This window comes from Globicephala melas, chromosome 3, assembly GCF_963455315.2.
Source record: "Globicephala melas chromosome 3, mGloMel1.2, whole genome shotgun sequence".
Classification (NCBI taxonomy): Eukaryota; Metazoa; Chordata; class Mammalia; order Artiodactyla; family Delphinidae; genus Globicephala; species Globicephala melas.
This window is the reverse complement of record NC_083316.1, coordinates 110,343,681-110,369,776: the sequence shown is the minus strand read 5'-3', so window position 1 is coordinate 110,369,776 and position 26,096 is coordinate 110,343,681. Positions and strand designations below refer to the sequence as shown.

Sequence of the window (26,096 nt, the reverse complement as noted above, 5' to 3'; positions counted from 1 at the left end):
GGCCTGAGTTCCTGCTCCTGCTCTGCTTGTTTGTCTCTGAGGGCCTGGGGCCCTGGAGCCACACCAGGGGCAAAGATATGGAGGGAGAACGAGGTCAACCTCCCCAGGAAGGGTGGGAGGGCCTAGCAGCTCTGCCCCAGAAACCACAGAGTGCCCTCCACCAGAGGACAGGTAATAGGATGAGTCCCCACCTTTGATGCTACTTTAAAGAAATCCTTCACAAGGCACAGCAACGACCTCATCAAAGCTGTGACCAGGTCACCAGGAAGGACCAGGCTAGGGAGGGTCCTGACATTTACGGAGCACCCGCTGTGGGCTCGGCACTAAGCAAGGCCCTTTACTTGTGATGTGCCCAACACAGATGTGTTCCTCACTCGGAGGTAGAATAGCTACGAACGCAGACTTCACGGTCAGACTGCCTGAGTTCAGGTCCAGCTCCAGCATTTACAGGGACCTAGTGGGTCTAGGCAGACAGCTTCGCCTCTCTGTGCCTCGTTCCTTGTCTGTGACCGTCGCAGGGTCCTCAGGAGGGTTAGATGAGCTAAGACGTGAAGGTCTCAGCCTAGTGCCCAGCACGCGGCACGTTCTCAGTAAGTGACAGCCGTCAGCATCACTTCGTCGTCATCACCTTTATTGTTGTTACTATTTCCTCCTTAAACCTTTCAGCCACCCTTTGCTGTGTGGTAGGTGCTAGTGTTATCCTCCCTTCCCGAGTATTTTTAGATGAGGAAGCAGCTCCAGGAAATCAGGAGACTTGCATGCAGAGTGTGTACTACCTAGAACATGGTGAACTAAGACAAAACCCGGGGGCGGGGGGGTGGGGGGGGCGGTGAGTGGACCTGCTCTCCTCACGGTACAGGGGGCTCCCTGGGGGGAGGGCTCCCACCACAGGCTCCACCTGCTCCTCTCCAAGTCTGTGGGGATGACAGGTGCCCATAAAATCTGAGTACACAGCAGTTATCCAGACGCTTCCCCACGCAGGGTCCCCTTCTCAAGTCCAGCCAGTCCAGAGCCTGCTTCCAGGGAGTGTGTGGGGAAACACAGATCCTAAGGCGTTTGCAGACCTGCCCCTGCTCACCCACACCTGGCAGCCTGTGCAAGTCCATCCACGGCCCGCACCCCGGGAGGCCTCCCAGGCACATGCCAGCCTGCATGTCGCCACTTCCAGCAACACTCAGCCCCCAGCTATGGCTAAGAGCCCAAGGGGCGGGGCCAGGGACCCACAGGTGACCCACGCCGCTCTGGGGAGAGCCCAGGTCCTGTTAGTTACGGTTACCTGGCTTACCTAGCCATCTGGCGATTCGATTCCCCGCAATACAGGCTGTGCGGGGAGCCCGGAGGGCAGGCGTTTTCTCCTTATTTAACAGAGGCGGCTGTGGGCTCTTGGTGCCCCAGGCCCACGTGGCTCCCGGTAGCTGCCAGGTAAACAGAACCTTCCTGGGCGCATTGCTCTAACCCAGCAGAGACATGCCCCGAGGCACCTGAAGCCATTAACAAGCATGGTAATTGGACTATGATTTCCTCTTTAAAATTTAATGTGTTTAAAGTACATTTCATAAATCTGCCGCGCAGGGGCCAGCTAAAATGGGCCTTTCCTTGACACTGAATCAGAGGCGTCCGGGAAAAACTCGTCAGTCCTATGAAAAGTTAATCAACTTCCAATACAGAAATAGACAAAGGGAAATTTCCATCTTTGGAAGATTGATTTCGGGCATTACGGTTGATCGCCCTTTTATCGAACACTCTTACTTGCTGGGTGAAGGGTCATTTTTTTAACATTATCACATTAAATTGCATTTAACATAGCAGGCCCAGCTGAGACCGTTAAATAAAGAGGAAGTGCCTCTGTTCCCCTCTCCCCACAAATGTAAAATCATTTTCTTTCTTCTGAGATTTCCTTCTGAGCATTTTCCTTGCAAGACTCTAGTTCCAGACACACGTGCCAAAAGGTGACTGGTCATGCTGGGGAGACCTCTGCCCTGTGGCCCAGGCCACATCCAGAGAGGAGTTCACAGGGGCTCCCCCCTGGTCCCCGTGACAGAATCCTAAGGGTAGTGGTTTGTGTTCCTGGCAAGACAGGGCAGGCAGAGACGGGGGCCCAAGCCTAGGTCAGTAGAACGGCAGTTTCCCCTTCCCGGGGGGAGTGCTGTGGCTAGGATGTGCTGCCCTGAGATTGGAGTGGGCTGGTGGAGGCGGAGAGGGGAACACTGATGGAGCAGTGACCTTCCAGCTCTACGTAGCTGGGAGCCACTGAGTTCGGCCACTGTTTGCTGGGCTTATTTGATCAGGCCCCTTCTCTTCCCTGTTTCCCCATCTACAACGTGAAGGGGTAGATCAGGTGACCACAGGATCCTTCCCACCTCAGACTGTCTGGGGTCTGTTTGCCCAGGCAGGGAGAAGACAGACCTGAATGCTAATCCCGAGTCGGCCCCAATCACTGGGTGACCTTGGGAAAGTCCCTTCCCTCTCTGAGCCTCAGTTGTCTCATCTATAAAATGAGAGAATCAAACGAGACAATACCAAAGAGATTTTGATGCTCCTCATGGCCCACCGAGCTGTTGCTGGAGTCCCCACACGAACACACACACACACACACACACACACACACACACACACACACACACACACACACGCTGGTGAGCACATTTTCCAGCAGTGCCCACAGCTCTGAGCTCACTCCTGGTTCTAGCCTTGCTCCCTTTCTCACCCGCAGCACATGCTGAAGGAGCAGGGCCTGGAAGAGGACTTCCTGGGGTGCTCACCAGGCGACCTCCTCCGATTTGATGACGACAACAAAGACGGCCTCCTGACCCTCCATGAGTTCTACACAGCCTTCCGTAAGTCAGGCCCCAGTCGGGGCTCGCAGTGGGCAAACAGACATTCCTGCACCAAAATGGTGTCAGGGGCCTGGAGTCTGTCCTTGGTTGTTTCCAAGATTGGCTTCTTCCATAGGTGAAAGCAGTTGAATTTGTTTTGCAACAAGCCTGAGCTTTAAGGGAAGAGTAAGGACGGTAGGGGTCGGGGGGGGGGGGGGCGGGGGGACTCACTCTGCTCCTTTTGGATAAAGTTGCTTCGCGCTGTTGCTATTGTTTGAGGGACCCGGGACTGCGACGTGAGCACGGTTAGGAGGGCACTGCCTCACATCGCTAGGGGATTCTGTGACTGCACATGGGGGAGCGGATGTTAGGGTTCTCCCCAGGCAGTGGCCTGGCCCCATCAGGTAACCCTACCTGGGGGTAAACCCTGCAGGAGGGTGCTGGAGGCTTGGCCAGGCAGGAGAGGGAACAGTCACTGTGGAGGATGATGAAGAGCAAGGGTCCTGGTTGATGAGAGGCAGGGGAATCCCTGGAGAAGAAGAGACAGGGGGTGCGCTACCTAAAAACGGAGGAGGTGCCCGGAGTGGACCCTCTGTGGGGTCGCTAGTACATATGGCAAGTGGGTAGGGCAGCTGAAGGACACAGGTCTTCTCCCTGAGGTGCTGCCCCAAGACATGACCTCGCGCCAGCCGTAGCTGGGGCTGGAACAGGGCTTCCAAGAGATGCGAGATGCAAGAAGGAGCCCCAGGTAACTGCAGACAAGCTCACTAGGAGAGGAGAGGGAAGGGTGATGCGGGGGCCCTAACCCGAGACAAGAGGGGACATTCTTGGCCCCAAAGAGTTGAAGTCCCTGTACGACAGACAGCATTCAGGCTCTGCTTAAAGCAGGTAATGTGTGTGCCCTGTGTGAGGCGCCCTTGGACGTGACCTGCAAGCTCACGGCTCCTAACTGCAGGCCCTGGAACTGGGGGAGCAGGGATGAGATCCCCAGGGTGCCCTGAGTACCCTGAGCCCCAGGTCCTGGCATCCTCGGCCCCGGCCCCAGCCTGTACCTGGAGTTCCATTTTCCAGGAAGGTATTCCTGCTTCGTGGACATCTCTGTGTGCTATTCCAGACATTCACAAGGCCTGAAAATCCTTGTGATCTGTTGGCAGGAAGAGCTCTTGTGGCAGATAGAAGAGGTACTCATGTGACCTAAGAGGAGAAAAATGAGTGCGATTCTTCCCTGTGGGAAATGTCCCTGAGCTTGTCGCAGGCGGTGCCTTTCCAGTCCACGACGTCCCTGTTACCAAGGCCCAGAGTCCAACCCCCAGTTCCCGGGCTCTGCTTGATACACGGTGACTAGGTGTGGCTCCCCAACCTCCTCCTTCCTGCCCACGGCTAAAACCCATATCTGCATCTGGTGGTTCATAATAAGGTGTGAATGGCTGTAGGCTCAATCTGCTGTGGGAGGGGTTTGCTTTGTGGATTGAGGAGCTTATTCCATGAAATAAATCTCTAAATTTTAGAATGTCTGGAAGTATCAGCAACTCCAGAGACCTAGCTCGTGAGACGATTCTTAGATTTTTTCAGGACTTTTACCAACAAATGGTTGGTAGCTTTAAATCGGCCATAGTAGGAGTGTTTACAACACAGAAATCTACACCTACACAGATGCTGCAAAAGGGCGAGGGTGCTCTTTCCCCTCTGGAGAGCCCATTGCTAGGCGCTGACCTGCACACGCTGGACGAGACCCTCCCTCCCCTCCTGTCCTCAGCATTCACCTCCCGCAAGCTTCTCTCCATCCAGCTTCCCCAAACGGAGTCCTCTTGATGATGCCATTCCCACAGGACGTGAACAGAAAGAGAGTAGACGTCGGGGCAGATGACAGGGTGAGCCGCCCTCCACGTCAGGGAAGCAGCAGCGTGCTCTCTGGGGGCAGCTCTGAGACAGTGCCTTGTGCGCTCAAGCCCCTCTGAAAAAGGAACTGTAACGAAAAAGATCAGTGCCTTTTAAGAGCTGGGGGCCAAGGCTGGACTTCAAGGACTTGGGGGATACACTGAGCATCGCACTCAGATGTCCCACGATGGCATCGTTAGGCAGAGAAGGGCACTGCTTAGGCACCATCCTGGTACCCGGTGCCACAGAAGCCTCTAGCACATGAGCCCGCTCCATGGGAATTGGTCTGGGACCAAATAGGAGCTAAGGGTCTACTTTCAAGGAAATGGCAGCATCCCTGTTACCCCTGATGAAAGAGAAGCCCTCCCTGGCCTCCCTAGTGAAGGTCATTATGCCTGTGGAAAAGGAGGGAAGTCCTTGCTTCACCTCCAGCCATATGTCCCATGCACAGCAATGTGCTGTCTGTTTCCCTCATTCCTGGGTTATTATTTGAAAAGCTTTATAATCACCGTTTTTAAAGCAAATTAGATTCTGCTGTCGCCTTGGACTTGTTTTGAACCGGGCAGCCAAACCATTCATCACAGCCCAACCCAAATAACAGATATGCAATAAAACGTAAACTCGCAGCCGTTAAGGAAGTTGCAGCACGAGTTGACCCTGCCACAGAGGCCTCACAGTCAGCCACTCGGAGCGCACGGGATCAATGGTCTTTCAAAGTCACAAGAACTCTAAGTTCCCGTTGCTCTGGGAATGGATTTATGGTTCAGTGAATGTTAAATAGGAAATTGAAATGAGACATATAGGTACAACTTTTTAACCAGAAATCAATAGGCATTAAAGAAATCTCCCTCAAACTCGGAAAGTAATATCTGAAACATTTCAGCAGCAACATCTTGGGTTTAATTTTCAAAACTGCCGCTGACAGTCTGGCAAAAGTTGAGGCTTTAAACTTGTATTTTTTAGGCTCTATTTTGCCAGCATCCTTGAGTACCAGGCAGGGCAGGGTCTGTGGGGTGACTCCTGGCACAGACTCGGCCGCTCTATTAAGGGATGGGTCTAGGGGAGTTTTCCCTGGAGAAGTGGGTTGTACTTATGAGTTTTTGGTGTTGCGGGTGGATCTCCTAAATCGCGTCTTCTCGTGCAGCTGGCGTAGCCCAGGCTGGGCCGGTGTTTGCCATTGTCTATGGATGGCTGAGGGCAATGCCAGGGACCCTAGGGCTGCTGGCTGCCGCACTCAGTTGAACGGGTTCATGATGGGGCTGCACCTTCCTTCTGGCTTTGCAGAACAGGTGACCCTCCCCTGAGGAGGGCAGAGGACAGATCCCTTAGCCGTGGAAGTCAGGTCAGCCTCTTTCTGTCAGAAGGTGGGAAGGCTGCAAATCACCCATGTCTGTACAGTGATGGCAGTGGAATAGGAGGGTGACCTCCCTCTCTTCCTCTGTTTATCATCCAAACGTTCTCTTCAGGTTGCTTTTGGCTTTCCAAACCACAGGCTGATCTCGGAACTAAAGACACAGTGTCCCCTCCGCACGTGTCCCCCACCCTTCCTCCCCACTCCTCCCTCCCCATCCCTAACAAGCCCCAGAACCTCAGAGACCCAGGCCCCAGGATTACTGGTAAGCATGGTGCATGCCAGCCTGTCTGTTCATCTCGATAAATAGATCTAAAAGTTGCTCGCTTAAAAATCTTTCTCATAATGCATGTTTTTGCACTTTTCTGAGTGCTTGGGTTGGGAGCATGGGAAAAACATGTTACTTTAAACGAGGATTTTTCTCTCACTTTGAATTCATTACAAGTTCCTTCTGCTTTTCAGAAAAATACTTGTCCTTTTCCTACGAGAGCAATGTGCTGCATGCCAAGGAAGGGTTTGCGCAGCTCGCGGTGCAAGATAAAGGGCTTCCCGTGTTAACATCTGGGATCACAGGTGCACAGTGTCCAGGAGGAATACCCGTGTCAGGGGGACTGCAGGGAGCTGATTGTGTGAGAGTCAGATGCCCTCCCTCAGCTCCAGGCAAGCAGGAAGGAAAACAGTGATTTAATCTGATTACTGCAATACCTCTGTATCAGGGCAACTCTGTAAAACAGAGGAGGTGGTCACTTGGCCAATTTACAGCTGTTTTTCTGCCATTGTTTCTGCGTAATGAAAGGATGGTTACGGCTTCACCTCGCACGTGGTTATCTTCTGGAATGAATAATGTCTGCCCAGGCCAGACGCCGTTATCTTAGTCAGCCCTCACAGCCACCCTGTGATGGCAAAACAACGGCAACCATCCCTCCCCCAAATCTATCCGGCTCTTTATCCATGTAGCGTGAGTTCAGACAGGAAATTCAGCCGGTAAGGATACCACTTTATCCTACTCTGTTCATTTCCTTAGTTTGGGATAGTCAATAGCAACATTTCAGATAGCATGGGGTTTATCAGAAGTTTTATCTGAGAATATTTGTCTCTTGAGTTTGGAGAGCAGGAGTAACCTGCGCGCGCTGGTGTCGGTGTTGGCGGATGCTAAGACCATTAGTGTGACGACTCCCCAACCCCAACGTGTGTGATGCCTCATGCAGGACTTGCAAATCAAGGGGCAAAGAAAACAGATTCCCTCTCTTGGTCCCTCGTTTGCTCAAGGGCGTAAAACAGCTAAATTGGAGTGGCCACTGGAGGGAGGAACTGGAAACTGGTATCAGAAGGTGCTGTGAGTCTCACTACCCCCTGCCAGGGACTTTCGCCTCACCTCCAGTGGAGAGAGGGGCTCCAGAAAGTTTCCACGCGAGCTTCAGTGCCCCTGAAGCCAATGTCAGTGTGCCATCTGAATGCTTTTTTGCTTGTTAATATTGCTTTAGTTAGTAATGAGCTCTTACTACTTGAGTCATATAAAATGATATCTGACATTTATCATGTGTCAGCACTGTGATTATGTCCCAATTTTACAGATGAAAAAACTGAAACTCAGAGAAGTTAAGTAGCTAACCCAAAGTCACACAGCCAGCAGGTAGGAGAACCCAAATGCCTGGTTCCAGAAACATTTCATGCATTTAAACACAGGTTGCAACTCATCAGCATTCTCCATTAAGGAGAATCTCACTGTCCCCACCGTGCTTTTCCCTGAATTTCAAGTCCCAGCTCAATGGTCTCGTCCTCCAGGAAGTCTTCCTTAATTTCTCTCCTCTACCAAGCCCCACACGCTTTCCTCTGTGTGCCAATAGCCCTGGGTTCATCTCTACACGGTAATGAGACTGTGGCCTGGTGGTTGAGTGTGGACTGAGTCAGACCTTGTTCAGATCCTTGTTCTGCCACTTACTAGCTGCGTGACCTTGGACAGGTCTTTACCAGAAGTTAAGCTGAGCTTCAAGTGCCTTAACTATGAAATGGGTATACTAGCCACCACACAGTGTTACTCAGCACTAAATGAGATAATACGTGTAAAGTGATTAGAATGATACCTTGTATATGATAAGTGCTAAGTAATCATTAGCCAGCTAGGTCAATGATGGTGATGATGATGGTGATGATAAAGATTTCTGTGTGTTCCCAGCCCCTGTCACTCTGTGCCACACTATTGTCATCTGGCCCCGTATTAGTCCATAGGCCCCAAGAGGCCAGAGGCTGTTTTGCTCACCATGTGCTCACAGCAAGCAGAGGCATCAAAGCACAGTGTCACCAAGGGTCACGGAGGGCCTTAGCACGTCTCCGGGGGAGGGGGTGGCGGCAGAGGAAGCAGCTTGCTGGGGCCTCACAGGTGGGATCACTGGTGGGGGAGCACCAGCCAGGCCAGACCAGGCCAGAGGGCACGTCCACGGACGCCCCTGATCTGCTGGATGAGTGACTGGGGTGTGAGGTGAGCCCCTGATGCCCACATGGGCCTAATGCTCCCTTAATGAAGACAGAAGCTGCTTGTCCCATGAAGCTCTCGTCCTGCTCCCAGGGCCGCTGACCGGCCGTTCAGCCTCCTCGGGACACATGTTCTGTTAGTCTATTAGGTCACCTGCCTGCTGCTTCATTACCCCCACTCCCAGCAACTATGTGTGCAGACAAGGGGTCATGCTCAGAGCCGCCCCTCAGCCCATAGCCACATGCCCAGCAGAGGCAGCAGACCCTGGCTGTGAGCGGTCCAGGCTCAGCCCCACGGCTCCTGCCCCGCTCCCACACCAGGAGGTCAGCTTTGCCATCTTGGTGCAAATCTGTGCACCTTGGAAAATAATTCACTAGTGTGGAATGTGGGTTTGCACTTCCTCCTAGACCCTGGCACAGGCCCCTGCCGGGCCCCGCGGCCATCGCCCTCCCACCTAAGGCCACATCACAAAGCCAGCACCCACGGAGGAGGACACAGCATGCCCCGCTGAAAACTGGAGCCCCTGGCAGCTTGAGACCCCCAAGCTGGGCCCTGGCAGCCTGGGAGGACCAGCCTCTGGATCACAGCCACTGAGCACAGAGACCCCAGCTCCCTGACTCAGGCCAGCGCCAGAAAAGGCAGCAGCACTGTTACTGGGGCACCGTAGGAAGACTGGGCACATCTGCCCTGGTGCTGGTGTGGGCCAGGCTCTGAAAGGAGGGAGCATCTGGGCAGGGAGCTTCTGGCCCATTCTCTCCACACAGGTGCACGGGGAGTGCAGGGTCCACTGAGTGAGGGGCCGGGCGGGCGACCAGAACACTTTAGGGGAGCCTGGCCAGGGCAGGGAGAGCACGCATGAGGAAAGGCACAGACACAGATGAGGAAGCTTAGAAGGAGGAAAACATTAGGTCAGCCAACACTCCCAGAGCCCGAGCACCAGGCAGGGGACACAGCATGAGCAAGACCCCCAGGCCCTGCCTGCAGGGAGCTTGTAGTAGTTGGGAAACAGAACCACCACCCAATACAGCAGGAGCTGGGACAGAGAATAACTGGGTGCAGGCTCGGCAGGGAGGCCTGCACACAGAACTGGGGATAACCGGGCAAAGGGGGAGGAGAAAGGGTCCTGAACAGATGTTGGGAGGGTCTGGTCCCAAATGGGGCAAAGGACTTGGAGTGAGTCAGGAGGCTGTCACGAGGTGCGATGGCTGACCAGTGGGGCCCCAGAGGGCAGATCTCGGACAGAGGGGCCGGGCCAGGAGAAGGCCGACTTCGCTTGGATCTGCGGGGGCCTACCCCAGCCGGCCGGCGGGCCTGACAGGAGCTGCTGGGGAGTGGTGAGGCCCCTTCACTGCAGGTGCGCACCCTGCCTCCCCCCGCACCCCCCCCCCATACCCCATACCCCATAAGGCGCTGGAGAGAGCACTGAGCATCACGGGGAAAGCCAGACTTCACCTTGGAAGCCCTTTTAGCTTCAGATCTCCAGTGATGACTGTCAAGATGATAAAGTGAGCAGGGCTGTTGTCTAAGGTCCCAAGGAACTGATGCTCCAGTGCCTGAACTCTGTCCTTCCAGGCTCTCCCTTCTCTGTGAAAGTGGAAACACAGCCGAGGGCGTGCTCACCCCTCAGCCCCAGCTGGGCAGGAAAAGCCATTGGCAGCCCGTGATGGGGGGGGCGGGGGCGGTGTTCAATGAGTGCCTTACCCCCATGGGGAGCCAGGGTGGTAAAATGGGGCCCCCCCCGCATGTATCAGGACTCTGGGGTGAAACAGTCTCGCCCCGCATCACACCATGGCGGGGTGAGTTCTGAGCCAGAACTGCTGCTCACCAGCCAGCTTGCCCTCTGCTAGTTTCTCCTTGGAATTTTCAAACCCAGACGGCCTCTTTCCCATCTCCAGTGGTTTGCTGCTAACAGCTGCACTATTGGTCCCACTTTCTAGCATTGTCTGGAGCTGAGTTTTCAAGCACTTTCCATTTTTAAAGATCCCAGCTGGAGGCTGTCAATGGCCTCAGTGCAGAGCAATTGAATAGTAGAAAATGAACTTGTTACAGGTTGTTATCGAAAATCTATTATATACAAATTGCAAAGAAAACTCATTAAAATAGGACGCTTTGGTGATTTTTTTTTAAGACCCTCCTCTTCGAGGGAGAGGCAGGGGCAGGGTGGCTGGATACCTTGTTTCTCCCTGTTCTGAGGTGAGAGCTCCTGGTGGCACTCCAGGCCAGGCTGTGGGTCTTATGCTCATGTGCCACCCAGCCAGCCTGACTTGAAGTTTTGCATAGAACAGAAACGTTAGTAAATACTCAGAAATGGCTGCAGAGGAAACAAAAAATTTCATTACAAAGATATAAAATGAGAACAATTTAAATGTCAACTTTTTACCAGGATAGTACCTTATTGTCCTCATAAATTTCACTGTTTTTGCAAAACTTTTGTGAGGACTTCAAGGACCTAAACGTGCAGTTAAGCACTGAAGGTCACATTACTGATTTCCAAGCTTGCTCCCTGGGGTTAAGGTGCTGGGAAGGCTTGGGATGTGAATGGGGGAGCTGTCCGGAGCCCAGATCTCCAAGGCATTCCTCAGATGCCGAGGCTGCCTCTCAGGCTCCCGGCGAGAGCCCAGAAAGCAAGGCAGGCTGCCCCCCAGCTCGCGGCCCCCTCGTCCTACCAGCAACACCCGCGTGTCAGTGTGGATGTGGCCTGGGGGTGGTGTGGGCTCTGTGGCACCTGAGACCCCCGCGGTCTGAGGCGTGGAGGAAGCCTGCCTGGTATGTGCCTGAGAGGTGAGCCCTCCCAGGGCTGTGCGCCCCTGGGGAGGATACTTGGAGCATAAATCACTGTCCTGTGCCTTGTGGTCTTTCCTTCGTGTCTAGCCACCTCCTTTCAGGCTCTGTGACAGCGCCCCGCAAGACCTCCCTGGCCACTACCACTCTGTAGGCCCAGCTTGTGGGCCAGACAAGGAACAGAGTGCTGGGGAGCGACGGGACGAGGCCTCTGCTTACATGGGCACAGCAACCAACAGGGTGGGGCTGGGGGCGCTCGCAAGCCCCAGCACCAGGGTGGCCCCTGGCAGGAGGTGGATGGAGAGCCAGGCTCTGGGCGCAGACCGGACCTGGATAGGCGGAGGGAGTTGTCTTCTCCTGGGAGAGGAGAAGGGAAGGGCAAGGAACGCCCAAGCTGCTGCTGCCTGCCTGAAACAGGCATTCAGGCGGCACGTGAGGGGCTGGTCGGAGACCCTGGTGACCCATCCAGGTGTCCCCTGCACCGGCCACACCTGCTGGCTCGCAGGTCCTCACCTTATGGTGACTATTACTCAGCAACTCTCCAACCCCCAAAGGCTGAGGGTGCCTCCCACTGGCCCAGGGCCCAGCCCCTCCCCAGGCCCTGCTGAGTCCTGCTGGGCCTGGGACTGAGGGGAGGGAAGATGGTAGGTGGTGGATGTATGGGTGGAGCCCACGTGACCAAGAGTACCTGAACACAGGAAGCAGCAGAAGGGACGAAGCAGAAGCAAACCCCGAAGGCAAGAGGGCGAAGGAAGGTAGGGGCTGCGTCTGAGAGCAGGCAAGGTCGTTATTGCCCGAGGCATTTTGTTCCAGCTGGAGGACAAGGGAGTAGGAGAGAGAGACAGAAGCCTAGAGCTTTCCACAAGGTGGCTGTTCAGCCTGGCATATAGTAGGTGCTTGATAAACACCTGTTGAAAGGATTAACGACCACGATGGATTTTTCTAAATCTCAGCAAAGCAAAAAGGTTCAAGGCAGTTGTAGCGGTTCCCAGAGAGAATGCAGAACAGTCAGGTGGTTCTCTGGTGGTGGAGGTCATCCTACTGCCCACGCGTGACACTGGCCGGGGTCAGCTGCCCACCGTTGTTCCTCGGGGGTATTGGGTTATCTGGGTCACTGGGTTGGCAGAGAGCTGCCAAGACAGCTCCCACCCCTGCTGTAGTTCACTCACCCCTCTCCTGGTGGGACTTGTTTTTCCCCAAAAGCTGGCCCTCTGAGGGAGAGCGCAAAGCCACCTGTAGATCCCCTTATAACTACGGCATCTGACGGGTCCTTACCAAATGCCCCCTGGAGACTCCAGGCTGGACGCTGTAAGGGGGAGGCCCCAGGCCAAGGAGGCGACTGGAATTCAAATGCCCTTCGCAGTAAAATGGGGACTCGGGAGGTGTCCCCACTGATGGAAGAGAACATGTTCCGATTCTGGGTAGAAGGCAAGCTGCTCACGGCCGTGTGCTCCAAGCCCCGAGTTCCCGCCTCAGTGCACACAGGACTTGGTGGGGTTCTGAGGGCCTCAGACCTTTGCCTCCACTTCTGGACTCTGCTCTTGTTCTTGGACCCGTGGCATCCAGCCTGGGACTAGGACAAACAATGTACATTACCAGTCTGTTGACCTGCAGGAGGGCTCCGCAGAGGTCCAGGCAGGAAACCAGTTTCATTCTCCTCTGTGCAGACTTTCCAGTGAATCCTGAGGCTTCTCCTGCCTGGGGGCTGAGGGCGACGATGAGCTGAGGACCACTGAGCAGTTGTCCACCAGCATTAAGTGGCCTTCTGGTGCTCTTTAAACATGGGGCTACTTGGCAATGGTTTTCCATTTCGGGCTTTGGCCAGGATTCCAAGTCCTCTGGCGCGGTCCCGTTCCTGGATCCTCCGCAGTAAGGTCTGCCCAGGGGAGGTGGGAGGGAGGCTGTGCGTGCGCTGCCCCAGGCACCCATGAGCTGAGCCTTGGAGAGCCACTCTGCTCCAGACGGCATGGGCGTTTGTCTTCAGGTGCTTCAGGCACAACTGTTGGTACACTTGTCAGGATTGCAGATCGAATCCTGGTGGGAGTAGAAATGGGGCCCAAAGGGCTCTGCCTTCCACAGGTGGCAGGAGGGGCAGTGAGATGGGCGGGCGGGCCCTCTGAGTGCCTCCTTCGGTTCACTCATCTTCCCAAATGCTCTCGAGCCTCTGCAGACACAGCCCCACTGGCGAGGCGCTGACGGCTCTCCAGAGCACACACGCTGCGTGCCAGACGCTACACCCGCACCTGGCAGGGCACTCCTCCCGCCCCTGAGTTCTGAGGGTAAGGAAACTGAGGCCGGGGAGGCTGGGGGCCCGTGAGGTGCCCACAGCTGCTAATACAGACGCCAACACAGAGCCAAGTCTGCAGAGTCACACCTGCGCGCTTAGGCACTGGCTACACACCCTGCTCTAGACGGGACCCTTAGGAGTTTCCAGTTCTTCCCCCAGAGGCCAAGATCCAGAAGGATCCCCACGATCTGTGACTCTGGGATGGGGCAGAGGGAGGGGTCAGTGAGGCCAAATCCTCGCTGAGGGCCGTTCACCACGTGCTGCTGCAGAACAGTGCCCCTCACTGTGTGCTCTTTCTGGATCCTGAGGTCCGTGTGCTGCAGGTGCTTTCAGACACGTTTACCAGGTCCCCTTCCAATGACACCATGGAAAGAGCCCCTTAGGACTAGTGGGCTTCAGCCCATAGGGGAAGGTGGGGCCCCAGGGAGCAGGCCTGTCACTCAGAACAGGCGTCCCCACGCTCCCCGAGGGATCAGGTCCCCCATGGAGAGAGGCTCTCCTCTCGGACCCAAAACCCATCCACTAGCAATCCCTTCTCAGCTCCCACAAGTAAGAGCACATCCAGAGCCTCCTCTTCCTGGTGTCCAGCCCTGGGGTTGGTCCCAGTCTCCCAAAGCCCACCTCTGTGCAGCGTACTTAGAAAAGTGCTGGTGCTAGACAGCAGGACGGCTTGGGAACAACACTGCCGTTCATGGGTGTTCAAACCACCCTTCCCCTGAGGTCCCCCTGCTGACACCTGGGTGCAGGCTGACAGCCAAGGAGGAGCTCACCAGGCCTAGCACCGTCCAGGCGGCAGCTGCATCCGACCACATGTGGGGCTGCCATCGCCCAGCACCCAGGGCACAGGGCACGGTGCGGGATCTAAGGGTCAGTGGAGGCCACCCGTGGCTGGCTCAGACAGGACGAACGGTGGGTTGGGAGCTGGGTTGAAAAGGACTAGAGGTCAAATAAGAGCATCGACAGAGCTCTTGAGGCTGCCCTGGGGGCGCTGAGTGGACAAGTGACACTCAGGCTCTCTCTTTCCGTGGAGACAATGGTGGTCATGTCTTCTGGACCACATCCCCCATCCTGGAGGAACGGGGTAGGTGCAAAGTGAGGGCTGAATCGGGGGCCCTGCTGTGTCATGACCAGTGGTACAGCCCTGTCCTCTCTGGGGACCCTGGTGGCCTGAGGGTTAGATCACGTACAGAATTACCATCCTGTGAATTGGGGGGCAGTCAATGAAGCACTTCCTCGTGAAGCTCAGGGCTTCAGGTTTGGGAAGAAACAGAAAATGTGGAATGTTCACAGGCAAGACGTTGGCTGTGAGGAAAGGAGGGGATTTGGAAAGAGAGCAGCGGGTGTCACACCTACAGGGAGGCTCGGAGGCAACCTGGCATATCTTACCCTAAACGCAAAGGTCCAGTCTGCCCCATGGATTCTCTAACTGCCTGTGCCCCACACAGAAGTTCTACTAGTTTTCCCTGGGGTCTCACTGTCCGCAGCCCCATCATTACAGAGCACCTCACCCGCCCCCCTTGTTTCCAGCCAGGGACACACACACCCCTTACCAGACAGGAGGGGAGGTGGTGGGAGACCTTCTAAGTGCTGCTTGTGTAGCTTCTGAGGGAGTAGCAGCGTGTGCTGGATGGAGAAGCAGTCGGTAGCTGCATCTAATCAAAGAGGAATGCCAATGTGCTTCCACTTTGAATGTTTTCCTTGCATTCTCTAAATTAACACGGGCTGAGCAGGGCTCCCGGTCCCCTAGAGTCAGCCCTCCATCATTCAGAGGCTGATGGTTCACTTTGGATTATTCATTCCCAGATTCCCCCAAGCTTCCCAGCCTCTCTGCCTCCCTGCCTACCAGCCACTGCCTCATTAGAGTTTGAAAGCAGCTCTTGTGAAGGGGAAGCAGAGATAGGTGGAGGGAAGACTCTAGGCAGCTAGATGGGCTGCTGATGAATGTCTCTGGGCAGCAGTGCTTTTGGAGAGGAGGGCAGAACCAGGGTTAAATGGACACAGGAGGAAGCACTGGGGTTATCTGTCCATGTGCGCCCCACCTGAGCCTCCACACTTGTGTGCCCACCTCCCTTTGAAGTCAGGAGAGGTTATTGATCTTGCTTGGCGTGAAGGGCACACACCCAGCCCAAGCCCGTGATCCACGGCCACGAGGCTGCAGGCCACAGCCGCTCTGTGAGCAGCCCTAGCCGGGCAGCTGGGTGGATGCCATATGCACAGGCCCAGAGTCTAGGCAGCTCAACTTTAAAATGCCTGTGTTGGACTAGACCAAGCCTGCTTCTCCGAAGGGCTGTGGCTCAGAAGGCTGAGGCCCTGCAGGCTCTGTAACATCTGCCAAGATGCCCAGGGTGTGGGAGGTGGCCTTTATCACGGGAGAGCAGATGGTCCTTACAGTGACACAGCCGGGGGTCTCCCCAAATGTACAGGGATGGCCTCCCGACCCTAATCCCTGTTCCTAACCCTCAGATGGGGACACTGTGATGTATGGTTGCTTCCAGCGTGAGTGGCCTGACCAGCAGCTGTCCCTGCGGTCTCTGCGGAGAACAGTGAGCTTCCAGAGTGACCGAGACACCACCGGCAGGTGTCAGATGGCTCGGCACCATGGCTTAGTTTACTGGAGGAGGTTTCCATGTGACAGCCGTGGTCTGTGAGGTCCCAAAACCATCAGGTTAGGAAGCTCTGAGTAGACACAAGTTTAAGGAAACGCTTCCAAATGGAAGCAGCAGGTAAATTTGCTCTCCGGTTTGCATGCATGCTTAGCAAATGCCAGCCTGGGCCCTGGGAACATAGTGGCGACCATAGCAGGCCTGGCCCTGTTACCCTGCCCACAAGTCGCTTGCTGAGGAAATGGTTTGGGGCCCACACAGGGAAGCCCTCCCGTGATGGGGTATTTCCTGTGTGAGCTGACCCAGCAGCCAGCACACGGTGCAGAGGCCCCAGGGCTCTGGGGCAGAGCAGCTACAGGGCCCGTGATGTGTTGCAGCGCTTCCTTCTCAAGCCATATAATGACTCTTGGGGAATAATAACAGCGTTAAGAGCCGATGCTTACTGAGTGCTTAGCACGTGCCTTGGCACTGTTCTAAGTGCATCCATTAGTCCTTGCGACAGTCTATGAGGGAGGGACGGTCGTTAGCCCCTTTGTGCAGAAAAAGCCCAGGAGCGCCAAGCACTAGAGTGACTTGCTGCGTCTCAGAGCTGGAGTGGCAGGTCAGGATGTAAACCCAGAAGTCTGGCTTCAGAGGCCAAGCGAGGCTATACTGCCACTCAAGGAATTCTAGACGCTCTGATGCCCAGAGTGTTTCAGCAGGGCCCCTGTGGTACCTCAAGTTTGTCAGGTGTTAGCCTCGTGGATGTCGGTGGCTGGTGGGGAGGGAGTGTATCCAGAGGAGGGGGCACAGCTGGCCCAGTCCCACCCACTCCCACCCCCTGCATCCTGGCCCACAAAGGCCGCTGCACCAGAAGCACCCCTGCTTCTAGAGTCTGTCCTACCCACAGGCCTGTGAAGGACCGCTGCAGGGCCCCTCCTCCCAGTTGGCCAGGACCGATCTGGCAAGCACTTCCAGAGGCTCCTGTGTCCAGCCTGGGGCCTCTGTGGGCTGTGAGTGACAGGGAGCTGGGGCCAGTCAGGCACACAAGTACTCAGACGGAGGAGACAGGCAGCAGGGGCTGTGGCATTTGTTACCACTAATCATATTTTTTGAGTGTTAACCGGTTTTGCATTATCTTATCTAGTAACAACAATCCTTATGAAAAGGATATCGTTTATCCCCATTTTAGAGTTGAGGAAATCGAGGCACTGAAAGATTAAGTAATTTGCCCACGGTCACCCAGCTGGGACCCAGAAGTCAGAGGATTTGAACCCAGGCACTGCGGCTGCTGCGCCCTCCAGCACATCTGTGACGAGGCCACTTGTGACCACATTTAAGCCTTGGCTTGAGGGCAGACAGGCGTTTCTCCTCTGCCCCTGGCACCCTGGGGCTCCCCACACTCCATCGTTGTGCCTGATTCAATCATGAAACTGAATTTTCTTTAATTGGGGGACCGATTCCTCCTCTGTCTGGCAGGGATGTTGTAAAAATCAATTAATACGCGTTTGCAAAATGCTTTTCTCGCACGTGAGACAGGACACGTTAGTGCAAAACAGTTTGGGGTGATGCTATTTGGCGTGAAAAATGGTCCCCTTGGCTCCTGGCCTTTTTTCAAAATGTTTTGCATCAAAGGGTGCCATTACTGATTCTGGAGGGCCTCCCGATGCAGTTGAGATAGGCCGGTGCGTCCTGCCCGCGTGGCCTCAGAGATGCCCTTGCAGAACCTACACCCGAGCCTCCACGAGGCTCCCACCACCCCCCAGCCCCCCGAGGTTGGTCTGCAGGTGAAAAGCACTTCACCTTGGAAGCAGGGTGCAGTCACTCACACAACGGACACCTCCTGGCAGCACTGTCCTAGGCCGTGGCATTCAGCAGGTTTCAAAACAGACACAGATTCTCAGTCTCATGGAACTTGCATTCCAGTGAGGAGACAGAAATAAACAGCATGAGAAACATAGAAGACAAGGAGTGATTCTGAAAACAACCCAGAGGATGAGGGCGGGCAGGGCAGGGGACAGGCAGAATTTAAACACTGAACTCCAGGGAAGGCCTCACTAAGCAGGCGCTGTCTGAGCCAGGTGTTGGGGTGGGCGAGGGGCACCAGCCACAAGGTCACCTGGGGAAGACCCATCCCAGGCCCTCAGGTGGGAATAGGTCCATCCAGTGGCTGGATTGGCGTGGGAAGGAGGGGGTGAGGTCGGAGGTCCTGCAGGGCCCTGGATGCCAGCGTGAGGACTTGTTTTTACATTGAGTGACACGGCAAGTCTTCAGAGGGTTTTGAGTTAAGTAACATGATCTGACTTTATATTCTGAAGGAATCACTCTAGCTTCTGTAGTGAGAATAGACTGTTGCAGGCCAAGGGTGGAAGCAAGCAGACAGATCAGGAGGCATTTACAATAATCCGCGTGAGGGATAATGGTGGCAAAGTCCAAAGTGACAGGCATGACGGTGGTGAGAAGTGGGCAGTTATGGGTTTATTTTGAAGGGTAGCACCAAGGAGATTTGCCAATGGGTTGGGTGTGGTTATGAGAGAAGAGATGAGTCCAGAATGACTCTGAGGTTTTCCGCATGAGGACTGGAAGGATGGAGTTGCCATTTACTGCGATGGAGAAGGCTGTGGGTGGAGTAGGTTTGGGAGGGAAGATCGCTGTTACTTTGGGGGTATTCTGAGTTTGAGGTGCCTATCACACATCCAAGTGGCAATGCAGAACAGGCAGCTGGGTATACGAGACTGAGTCAGGGCAAGGTCCAGCCTGGAGATGGAATGGGCCAGTCCTTAGCATGTTGACAGTGTGTGAAGCAATGAGGTTGGATGAGATCACTGAGAGGGTGAGAGTAGATGGAGACCCTCAGTCAGTAACCAAGACTGAGTCCGACAAGTGTCCGACATGAAGAGGTCAGGAGATGGGAGTGGGCGGAGGTAGCAAAAGAGAGCGAGAAGATGCCAGAGAGGTGGGAGGGAAACCAGACAAGCGTGACGGCCCAGAAGCCAAGAGGAGAATGTGCCAGAAGTGGTGAGTTCTGCGAATGCAACTGAGAGGTCAGTTAAAATGAAGGCAGAGAAAAGAGCACTGGCTTGTGAGTTCCAGGGTCTTTAGTGACCTCGAAGAGCAGTTTCCACGGGATGGCAGCGGGGGGCAAAAGCGAGTGGCAAGAGAGGAACTGGAGGAACGAGGTACAAAGAGCTCTTCCGAGGAGTTTTGTTGTGAGGAACAGAGGAATAGGGCAGTAGCTGGAGGGACAGTAGGGAGGGGTAGGTAGTAAGAGCGTGTTCGCATGGTGATGGAAATAATCAAGTGAAAGGGGAAACGACGCTGTGGAAGGAAGCGGTGACACGCCTGGAGTGACTTCTTTGAGCAGGTGAGGGCAGTTGGAATCCAGTGCCGGGGCGGAGGGGCTGCCCCAGGGCGAGGCTGGTAGATCCGTACCAACAGGAGAGAAGCCCTCGGTGTGAGCACAGGTGACGGTAGGTGGAAAGATGTGGTGGGAGTATGTGTAGATGTCTGTTTTCTCAGTGAGTCAGGAAGCAAGGTCATGGCTGAGAATGAGGATGGGGAAGGAGATGCGGAGGCTTGAGGAGAGAGAGGGTCTGGAGCGATCGTCCAGGAGAGTGGGAGGGTGGCCAGATGGAGAGGAGGTGACATGGTCACCAGGCAGCATGAAGGGCTCATATGAAGCACAGAGTCATGGACTCACAGGGACCCCAGTCAGCAGGGTGGTGTGCTGTCCCCAGCCATGTTCAGCTACTCAGATGTAAGCACAGAGCACACAGACAGGGTTAACCAGGGCTGGAGTAGGGCCGAGAAGGGCAGAGAATTGAGGGCGTGTGCAATGGATGATTCCAGTGACTTAAATTCCATGGAGCTGAAGCTGGGGGAGAAGGAAGTGACATCATAAGGGGGTTGATGGAAAATTAGATGGTAGGTCAGTAGACTGTGGGTCCCAGTGGAACTGAAGAGTTTTCGGAGTCTGGATACCAGAGGGAATAAACCAGAAGAGATGGGGGGCGGGGGGGGCAGTGATCAGAGAGCCGGATGCCTGAAGATAAGCCTTTTCAGGCTGACATTATTTATAATGACGATCTCTAGGCTCCGGGATACAGTCATGGGAGTGAGGGCTGTAAAGTGGAGCGCTGGCAGGGTAATCCACTTGGATGTTTATATCACCCAGTGAATGTAAACATAGGAGGAGCATCAGAGAGACTATGGTCAGCCAAAGGCTACGAGCATCAGAAATGGGGTGAGGAGTGACCCAGCCTCAGTAGGTGACTGCAGCAGAGAGGGGTGGCAGTGGTACATGGAGCCTGCACGAGTGTTTCCATCTCTCCCTGGGAGCAGGTTCTGTGAGGCGGGGTCCTCTTTTTATCCCTATTTTACAGACGAGCAACTGAGGCACCAGATTGTCAGTAAGTGGTGGTAGAGCTGAAACACAAATGAGGGAGTCTGCCTCCAAGGCTGGCCACCGCACAGCATACCTTCCAACCGTGGGCACGAGGGTGATGTGGTTCCTGTCCCCAGGGAGTTCACTCTCCTGTGGGACATCAGTACATGCGCAGAGATAAGGCAAAAAGGCTGGGAGATGGTTGCCTACAGAATGCCCTGGAAACTGAGGAGGGTGTAACACCTCCCATCAAAGAGATGCCAGAAGTCTTCAGAGAAGGATGGCTGGCATTTCACAGGCAAATATGGGAGTAGGGAAAGGCATCCCAGTCAGAGGGAACAGCCCAAGCAAAAGTCCAGATGTGGGAAGGCCCAGGACCATCCTGCATGGCCAGTGTATCCCTTGTGTCATGGATAAGTAAGAGAGAAGCAGAAGGTGATGCTGGAGGGAAAGATTAGAACCAGAGCAGCAAGGGCTTGGGTTAGTCAGGAGGCTAAACGCAGGTACAAATACCCCCAAGTCTCAGAGGCTTAACACAATACAGATTTATTTCTCCCTCATGTAACAGTTCAGTGCTGGGGTTCAGTTCATGGCCACGTGATGACACAGGGACCCGTGCATCTTCATTTTTGTGGCTCTACCATCTCATAGGGCCTCAGATTCCTTTACTAGATGCCCTGCACCTAGCCAGTGTATGGAGAAGGAAAGAGAGAGTAGAAGATCTTGCAGGAGATTTGGGGGGAGCCCAGCTAGGACTTATGTGCATCCCTCCTGACCTACTCCATTGGCCAGAAGTGAAGTCAGTCATATGGCCACGCCTGGCTGCAGGGGCAGCTGGGAAATGTAGTCCAGCTATGTCCACAAGAGGGAAAGGAAGCAGGTTAGATGAACACATGGCAGTCTCTGCCATAGGCCCCCAGATCAGGCCACAGGGTTTGGGCTTATCAAGGAAGTCAGGGAGACCAGGGAAACAGGAAGAGACATGATCAAAGCCAGCTTGCAAAGGACTGACCCGGAGATAAACACAGGGGAGATGACGGGCCGGAGAACTCGGGAGGTGATGGAGACCTGAACATGGAGGCAGGAGTGGGAGCAGGAAGGGCCACAGAAAGAGATGATATTGAGAGGCCCTTGTGATCAGTGGCTGGGGCAGGAGTTGCTTCCCGTGGGGCCAAGATGGCCTCCCACCTCCCCATCTCCGCAGTGGGAGCACCAAGAGACAGGCTCAGGCCTTGGGAAAATGAAGTGGCTGCAGGTGGCCCATGACAGTCCTCCTCAATCCACAGCCTGGCCATCAGAGAGGGAGGAAGAAAGGACCCGTTTTAATTTTCTCCTTGGGCCTCCACATGACAAAGGAGAAATATCACCTAACATTATTATTGCTCAGAAAATACTCTCTGGAACCATAAAAAGGGAAATACAGTGAAGCCAGACCACGGAGGCTGCCCCTTAAATCAGGGGCTTCTAAATTATCGTGGTGGTGCTCTCTAATTCCTCTGGATGAAAACATTAAAGATGACAATGTCCCTTTAAATCAAATGCCCTGAGAGTTGCTATATAGAGTCAGTGGGCTTTCTTGTTTTTTTCCTTGTGAGGCTTTTTTTTTTTTTTGTCTCTTTTCACCTTGTAATAAAATATAAATCATAACTTGTGGGGGCAGGCTCTACAGAGCAAGCTGTGAACATGGATTTTCTGAAAACGAAGGTGTTTTGTTAATGGGAATCATCTCATTTCAGGAAACGTGAGATTTTCAAACGATGAGTTTGCTACCTAACTTCACACTTTTTTTTTTTTTGGATTCAAGGGCTGGCCTGCAGGTCTAGCTGTGGCACCACTGGGAGGAATCAAGACGACATGCTCTAGGAGGCCAGGGGGGGCAGGGGGGTGCTGCCCAGACCCCCTCCTGGAGTGGGCCACTGGGGCTGGGCTGTGCAAGGTGGGACGGAGACCCCAAAGCCCACCTCCATGGTTCAGGGAGGTACAGTCTTGGGAGGAGCACTCAGAGGCAGGAGAACTGGGGCCAGGCCTGGCAGGCTGAGCTCTTTCTTGGGTCACACAGAGAACCCGGGGGCCAGTGCAGCTCCAGGAGGAAAGGACGGAGCCTGCATGGCAAAGCCTCAACTCAGCAGACTAAGTAGACATTTTCTGGGCTCTGGTGTGGAAAGAGGGTAAGAGATGGGAAAGAACTGGTGAGTTGACCCCGACAAGGGCCAGCACCAGGGTAACATGACCCACAAGGTTTGGCCCTGGGTCTGCTGCTCCCCTCTCTACACTCCAGCTCCCATTTCCGCAGACCCCTGTGGAGACTCGAGGCCTGACAAGGCCGAGTCTGTGAAGCTCACTGGACAATTGTAACCAAGGTAGGAAAGCAGACTCAGCTATTTCAGAAATATTTTCAAGGCTTGGATCTGATATAGAAGGGTTTGCCGGTTGCCCTTTACACGCTAATACCTGCAGCCCCTCTGCTCCTCGCTGAAACAGCCAAGCATCTTACCAAGGGCTCATCTGTGCGCATGGACTCCGTGACCCTACCCCTCACTCCTGGCTCTTCCCTCTGCAACCTGTCCACTTCCCTCACTATCTCCACCACACCCTTGTACAGATGAGGAAACTGAGGCCCACAGAGGTCACTGGGGACCTACAGTTGGCATATCCATGGACACACCTCAGCCTCTAGCGGATTTGACCTCTGCAGGCCCTACTGATCCCTCTCCTTGAGACGCTCATTTGCCTTCCACCTCTTCTCCACCTCCTTTGTGAGTCAGCTCCTCTCCTTTGCCAGCCTCTTAAACTTTTTCCACAGGTGGCCAGGTGGCAAGTACTCTGACATCGTGACACAGAAGCAGCCATAAGACCAATGAGTGTGGCTGCGTTCCAGGAAAACTCTATTTACAAAAGCAGGCAGAGGGCCTTCTTGAGACACTTAGGCAGGCTTCTCTCCTCAGGGGGGTCTTGGCCCACCCCCACCTCCAGACACCAAGTTTCCAGCTGCAGGTCTCCACCAGCCCCCTGGTGTCCCCTCGGTCCTCACTGTGGGCTCCACACACTGAGGTGACAGACCTCCCCAGCCTCCCCCAAGCCCCGCTCTCCTCTGCATCTCCTACCTCACCAATGTACTTCATTTATAATCAGATTGCTAAGTGCCTCCAAGGGAGTGGTTGGGTCTCCGAGGGCCCCGTGGAGAGACTGCAGCACCTGAGTAGGAAGCCGCCCTCGAGGGCTTGCTGGGCCCGGGTCGCTGCCTGCCTACGGGCTGGCTGGCCAACAAACCAGCGTCTTGGCATTTCAACAGGGCCCCACAGAGTTATGCTGAAAGGAAAGGAGTCTGAGGATGGATTTCCCAGGTGCAGGCAAGAGAACACAGGTGAAGGGCAGCTAAAATTCTGGGGCTTCAGACATCCACGTCAAGACCCACAGACCCTGCAGAAAGTATAACTCCATGAGGGTCCGTCCCCCTGTTGCCCTCGTGGGACCACCTCCCCGAGGGCTGCTGACGTGGCAGGAAGCAGGGCTCTGGACCGAGAGGGAAGACTCGGGTTCGGGCTATATCTTATCTCCACGTGGAGGAAGCTGGCAGGCTTCGTCATGGTTCTTGCAGGGGCCCTGCCCCCCAGCTCGGTTGTGGGTTGAGGGTCTGGCGCGGGCGCGGAGGGGTTAAGCGGCGGGTGCGGATGCCGAACGTGCCTGCTGATTGTTGCAGCTCTAAACCTTCTGTTCGTTTAGAGCAGCAAACAGCCTCACATGCTTCCCAACCAGCGCACGCAGAGATAAAATGCCATCTTACTCATTCACTCTCCTCTTTGCAGTCCCGGGCCGCCTAGGCGATAATTAATCACCGAGCTTCCTTTGAGAGGGACGAGAGGCACACCCCGCCTGGAGGCCACACCTCCTGGTGCTGCGCCTGCGCCACCGCTAATAGATTGACTGCGAAGCTTTGGTCTGCGGCTTCCTTTTTCATCCTCGTCTCTCTCTCTCAGGGGTGGAAAGCTGTCAGCAACCCCCTGGTACCCAGACCCCGCTCTTGGCACACTCAGGAAGGCGCTGGAATTTATTTTGCCCATTTGGATGCAAATGCAGTTGAGACAAAATTCTTTTTGTTTCCGAAGTCATCGCTCCATTTCTGGTTCTCATCAAGTGAACTGATGGCCAAGGAGAGTGGAAATAAACAACTGTGTGCCTGGCTGTGTCAGGTGAACTAAATCCCCCACCTCTTACTGCCACGTGGAGCTCTCAGGTTACTTTACCAGCCAAGGGCTGATACCTGGCTTCGGGCAGCTCTGGAGGCAGAATGGCAGGCCTGGGGCTAGTTTTGTGCCAGGACTGGCTGCTGGACCACCCAGGAGTCAGCTGAGCTAGGAGACAGGTGACCCCAACTGCAGGACACCTGTCCAGCCACGCTATGGTCCCTCACTCATTCCTGGGGTCTGAAACACTATCTTAGAAGGCTTCTTTATCAGCAAAGATTCTGGGGAAGAAAGACATGCCCAGCCATTCACTGGGGAGGGGGAGGAAGTGGTGGCCCAGTCCGTGTGCTCTGTAGCTCCCGACCCATCTAGGGAAATGAGGCCCACAGGCAGAAGGCAGAGCGTGGATATGGAATATCCACAGGGGCTGTGTGCTAGGTGCTATGGAACTATGGTGAAGGCCAGCAGCTTTCGTGGAAGAAGATGGACTTAAGATGGGCTTGAAGAATGGGGATGGGGTAGACATGCATAGACAGAAAAAAGGAAAGGGCTCTACCTTGTGGTGAGACAAAGGTTCAGAGGATGGATTAGGAGAGAAGGTTCAAGAATTTACCTTCATCCAACACTGGTTAAGTACCCGCTGTATTCCTAGTCTGCATGACTAGAGGGCTGAAGTTGGACAGATCAGTGGGGGGACAGTCGCAACTGAGCCTCCAGGCCAAGCTGAGACATGTGACCTCCAGCTCTGTCCTGCTTGGCCCTGGGGCTCCAGACCTGGCAGCCTCCAAGGTCCTCACTGTTATCCCAGCCTCCGGGGTAGTAGGGGTTATGCTCACCCCATGGGCAGGGAGGGACCTGGGTGTCCCATGCCTGGGTTCCCCTGGGATTTCTGGCACCACTGAAATGTTGACAGAGCAGCTGGGAAGCCGTGTCACTGAGCTGTCTTGTTCCTGGTGAGTGCCCCATCAGAGAGGGGCCGTTCCTGGAGCTCCCTTGCCCAAAGGCCCTCTTACAGGGCTGTGCTTCCCTGAGAGAAGCACAGCACCACCTCTGGGGTGTGGAGAGCAGCCACTGATGGACTCTGACACTTGTCTTTGGAGGGAGGGCAAGAAGTTGTTCCTGTGACCCAGGAACAATTAGCGAGGTGGCATGAGACTCAGAGAGACGAGGTACCCCTTCATCTCCAGGTGCCCCCTTCAGTGCTGTCCAGCTGTCCTGACAGGGGCTGCCACTTGGGTAGGTCAGTAGAGCTGAACCACAGCCTTTCTCACAGGTACCCCCAGGCCTTGGGTGCAGCTCAGCAATTCCGGAACGAAGGGACCCCCCTAAGGAGGTCCTGTCCCAGCGTTCAGGGCTAAGA

The 26,096-nt window shown here is 54.8% G+C and overlaps 1 protein-coding gene across 1 annotated transcript in view; it reads left to right on the top strand.

Annotated features, from left to right (window-relative positions):
* FSTL4 (follistatin like 4) overlaps positions 1-26,096 on the top strand; it is a 495,703-nt gene that overhangs the window by 342,578 nt on the left and 127,029 nt on the right. Inside the window, exon 6 of the mRNA XM_060296220.2 lies at positions 2,714-2,837. Coding sequence (XP_060152203.1) covers positions 2,714-2,837 — 124 coding nt within the window. The remainder of the gene's footprint in view (positions 1-2,713; positions 2,838-26,096) is intronic.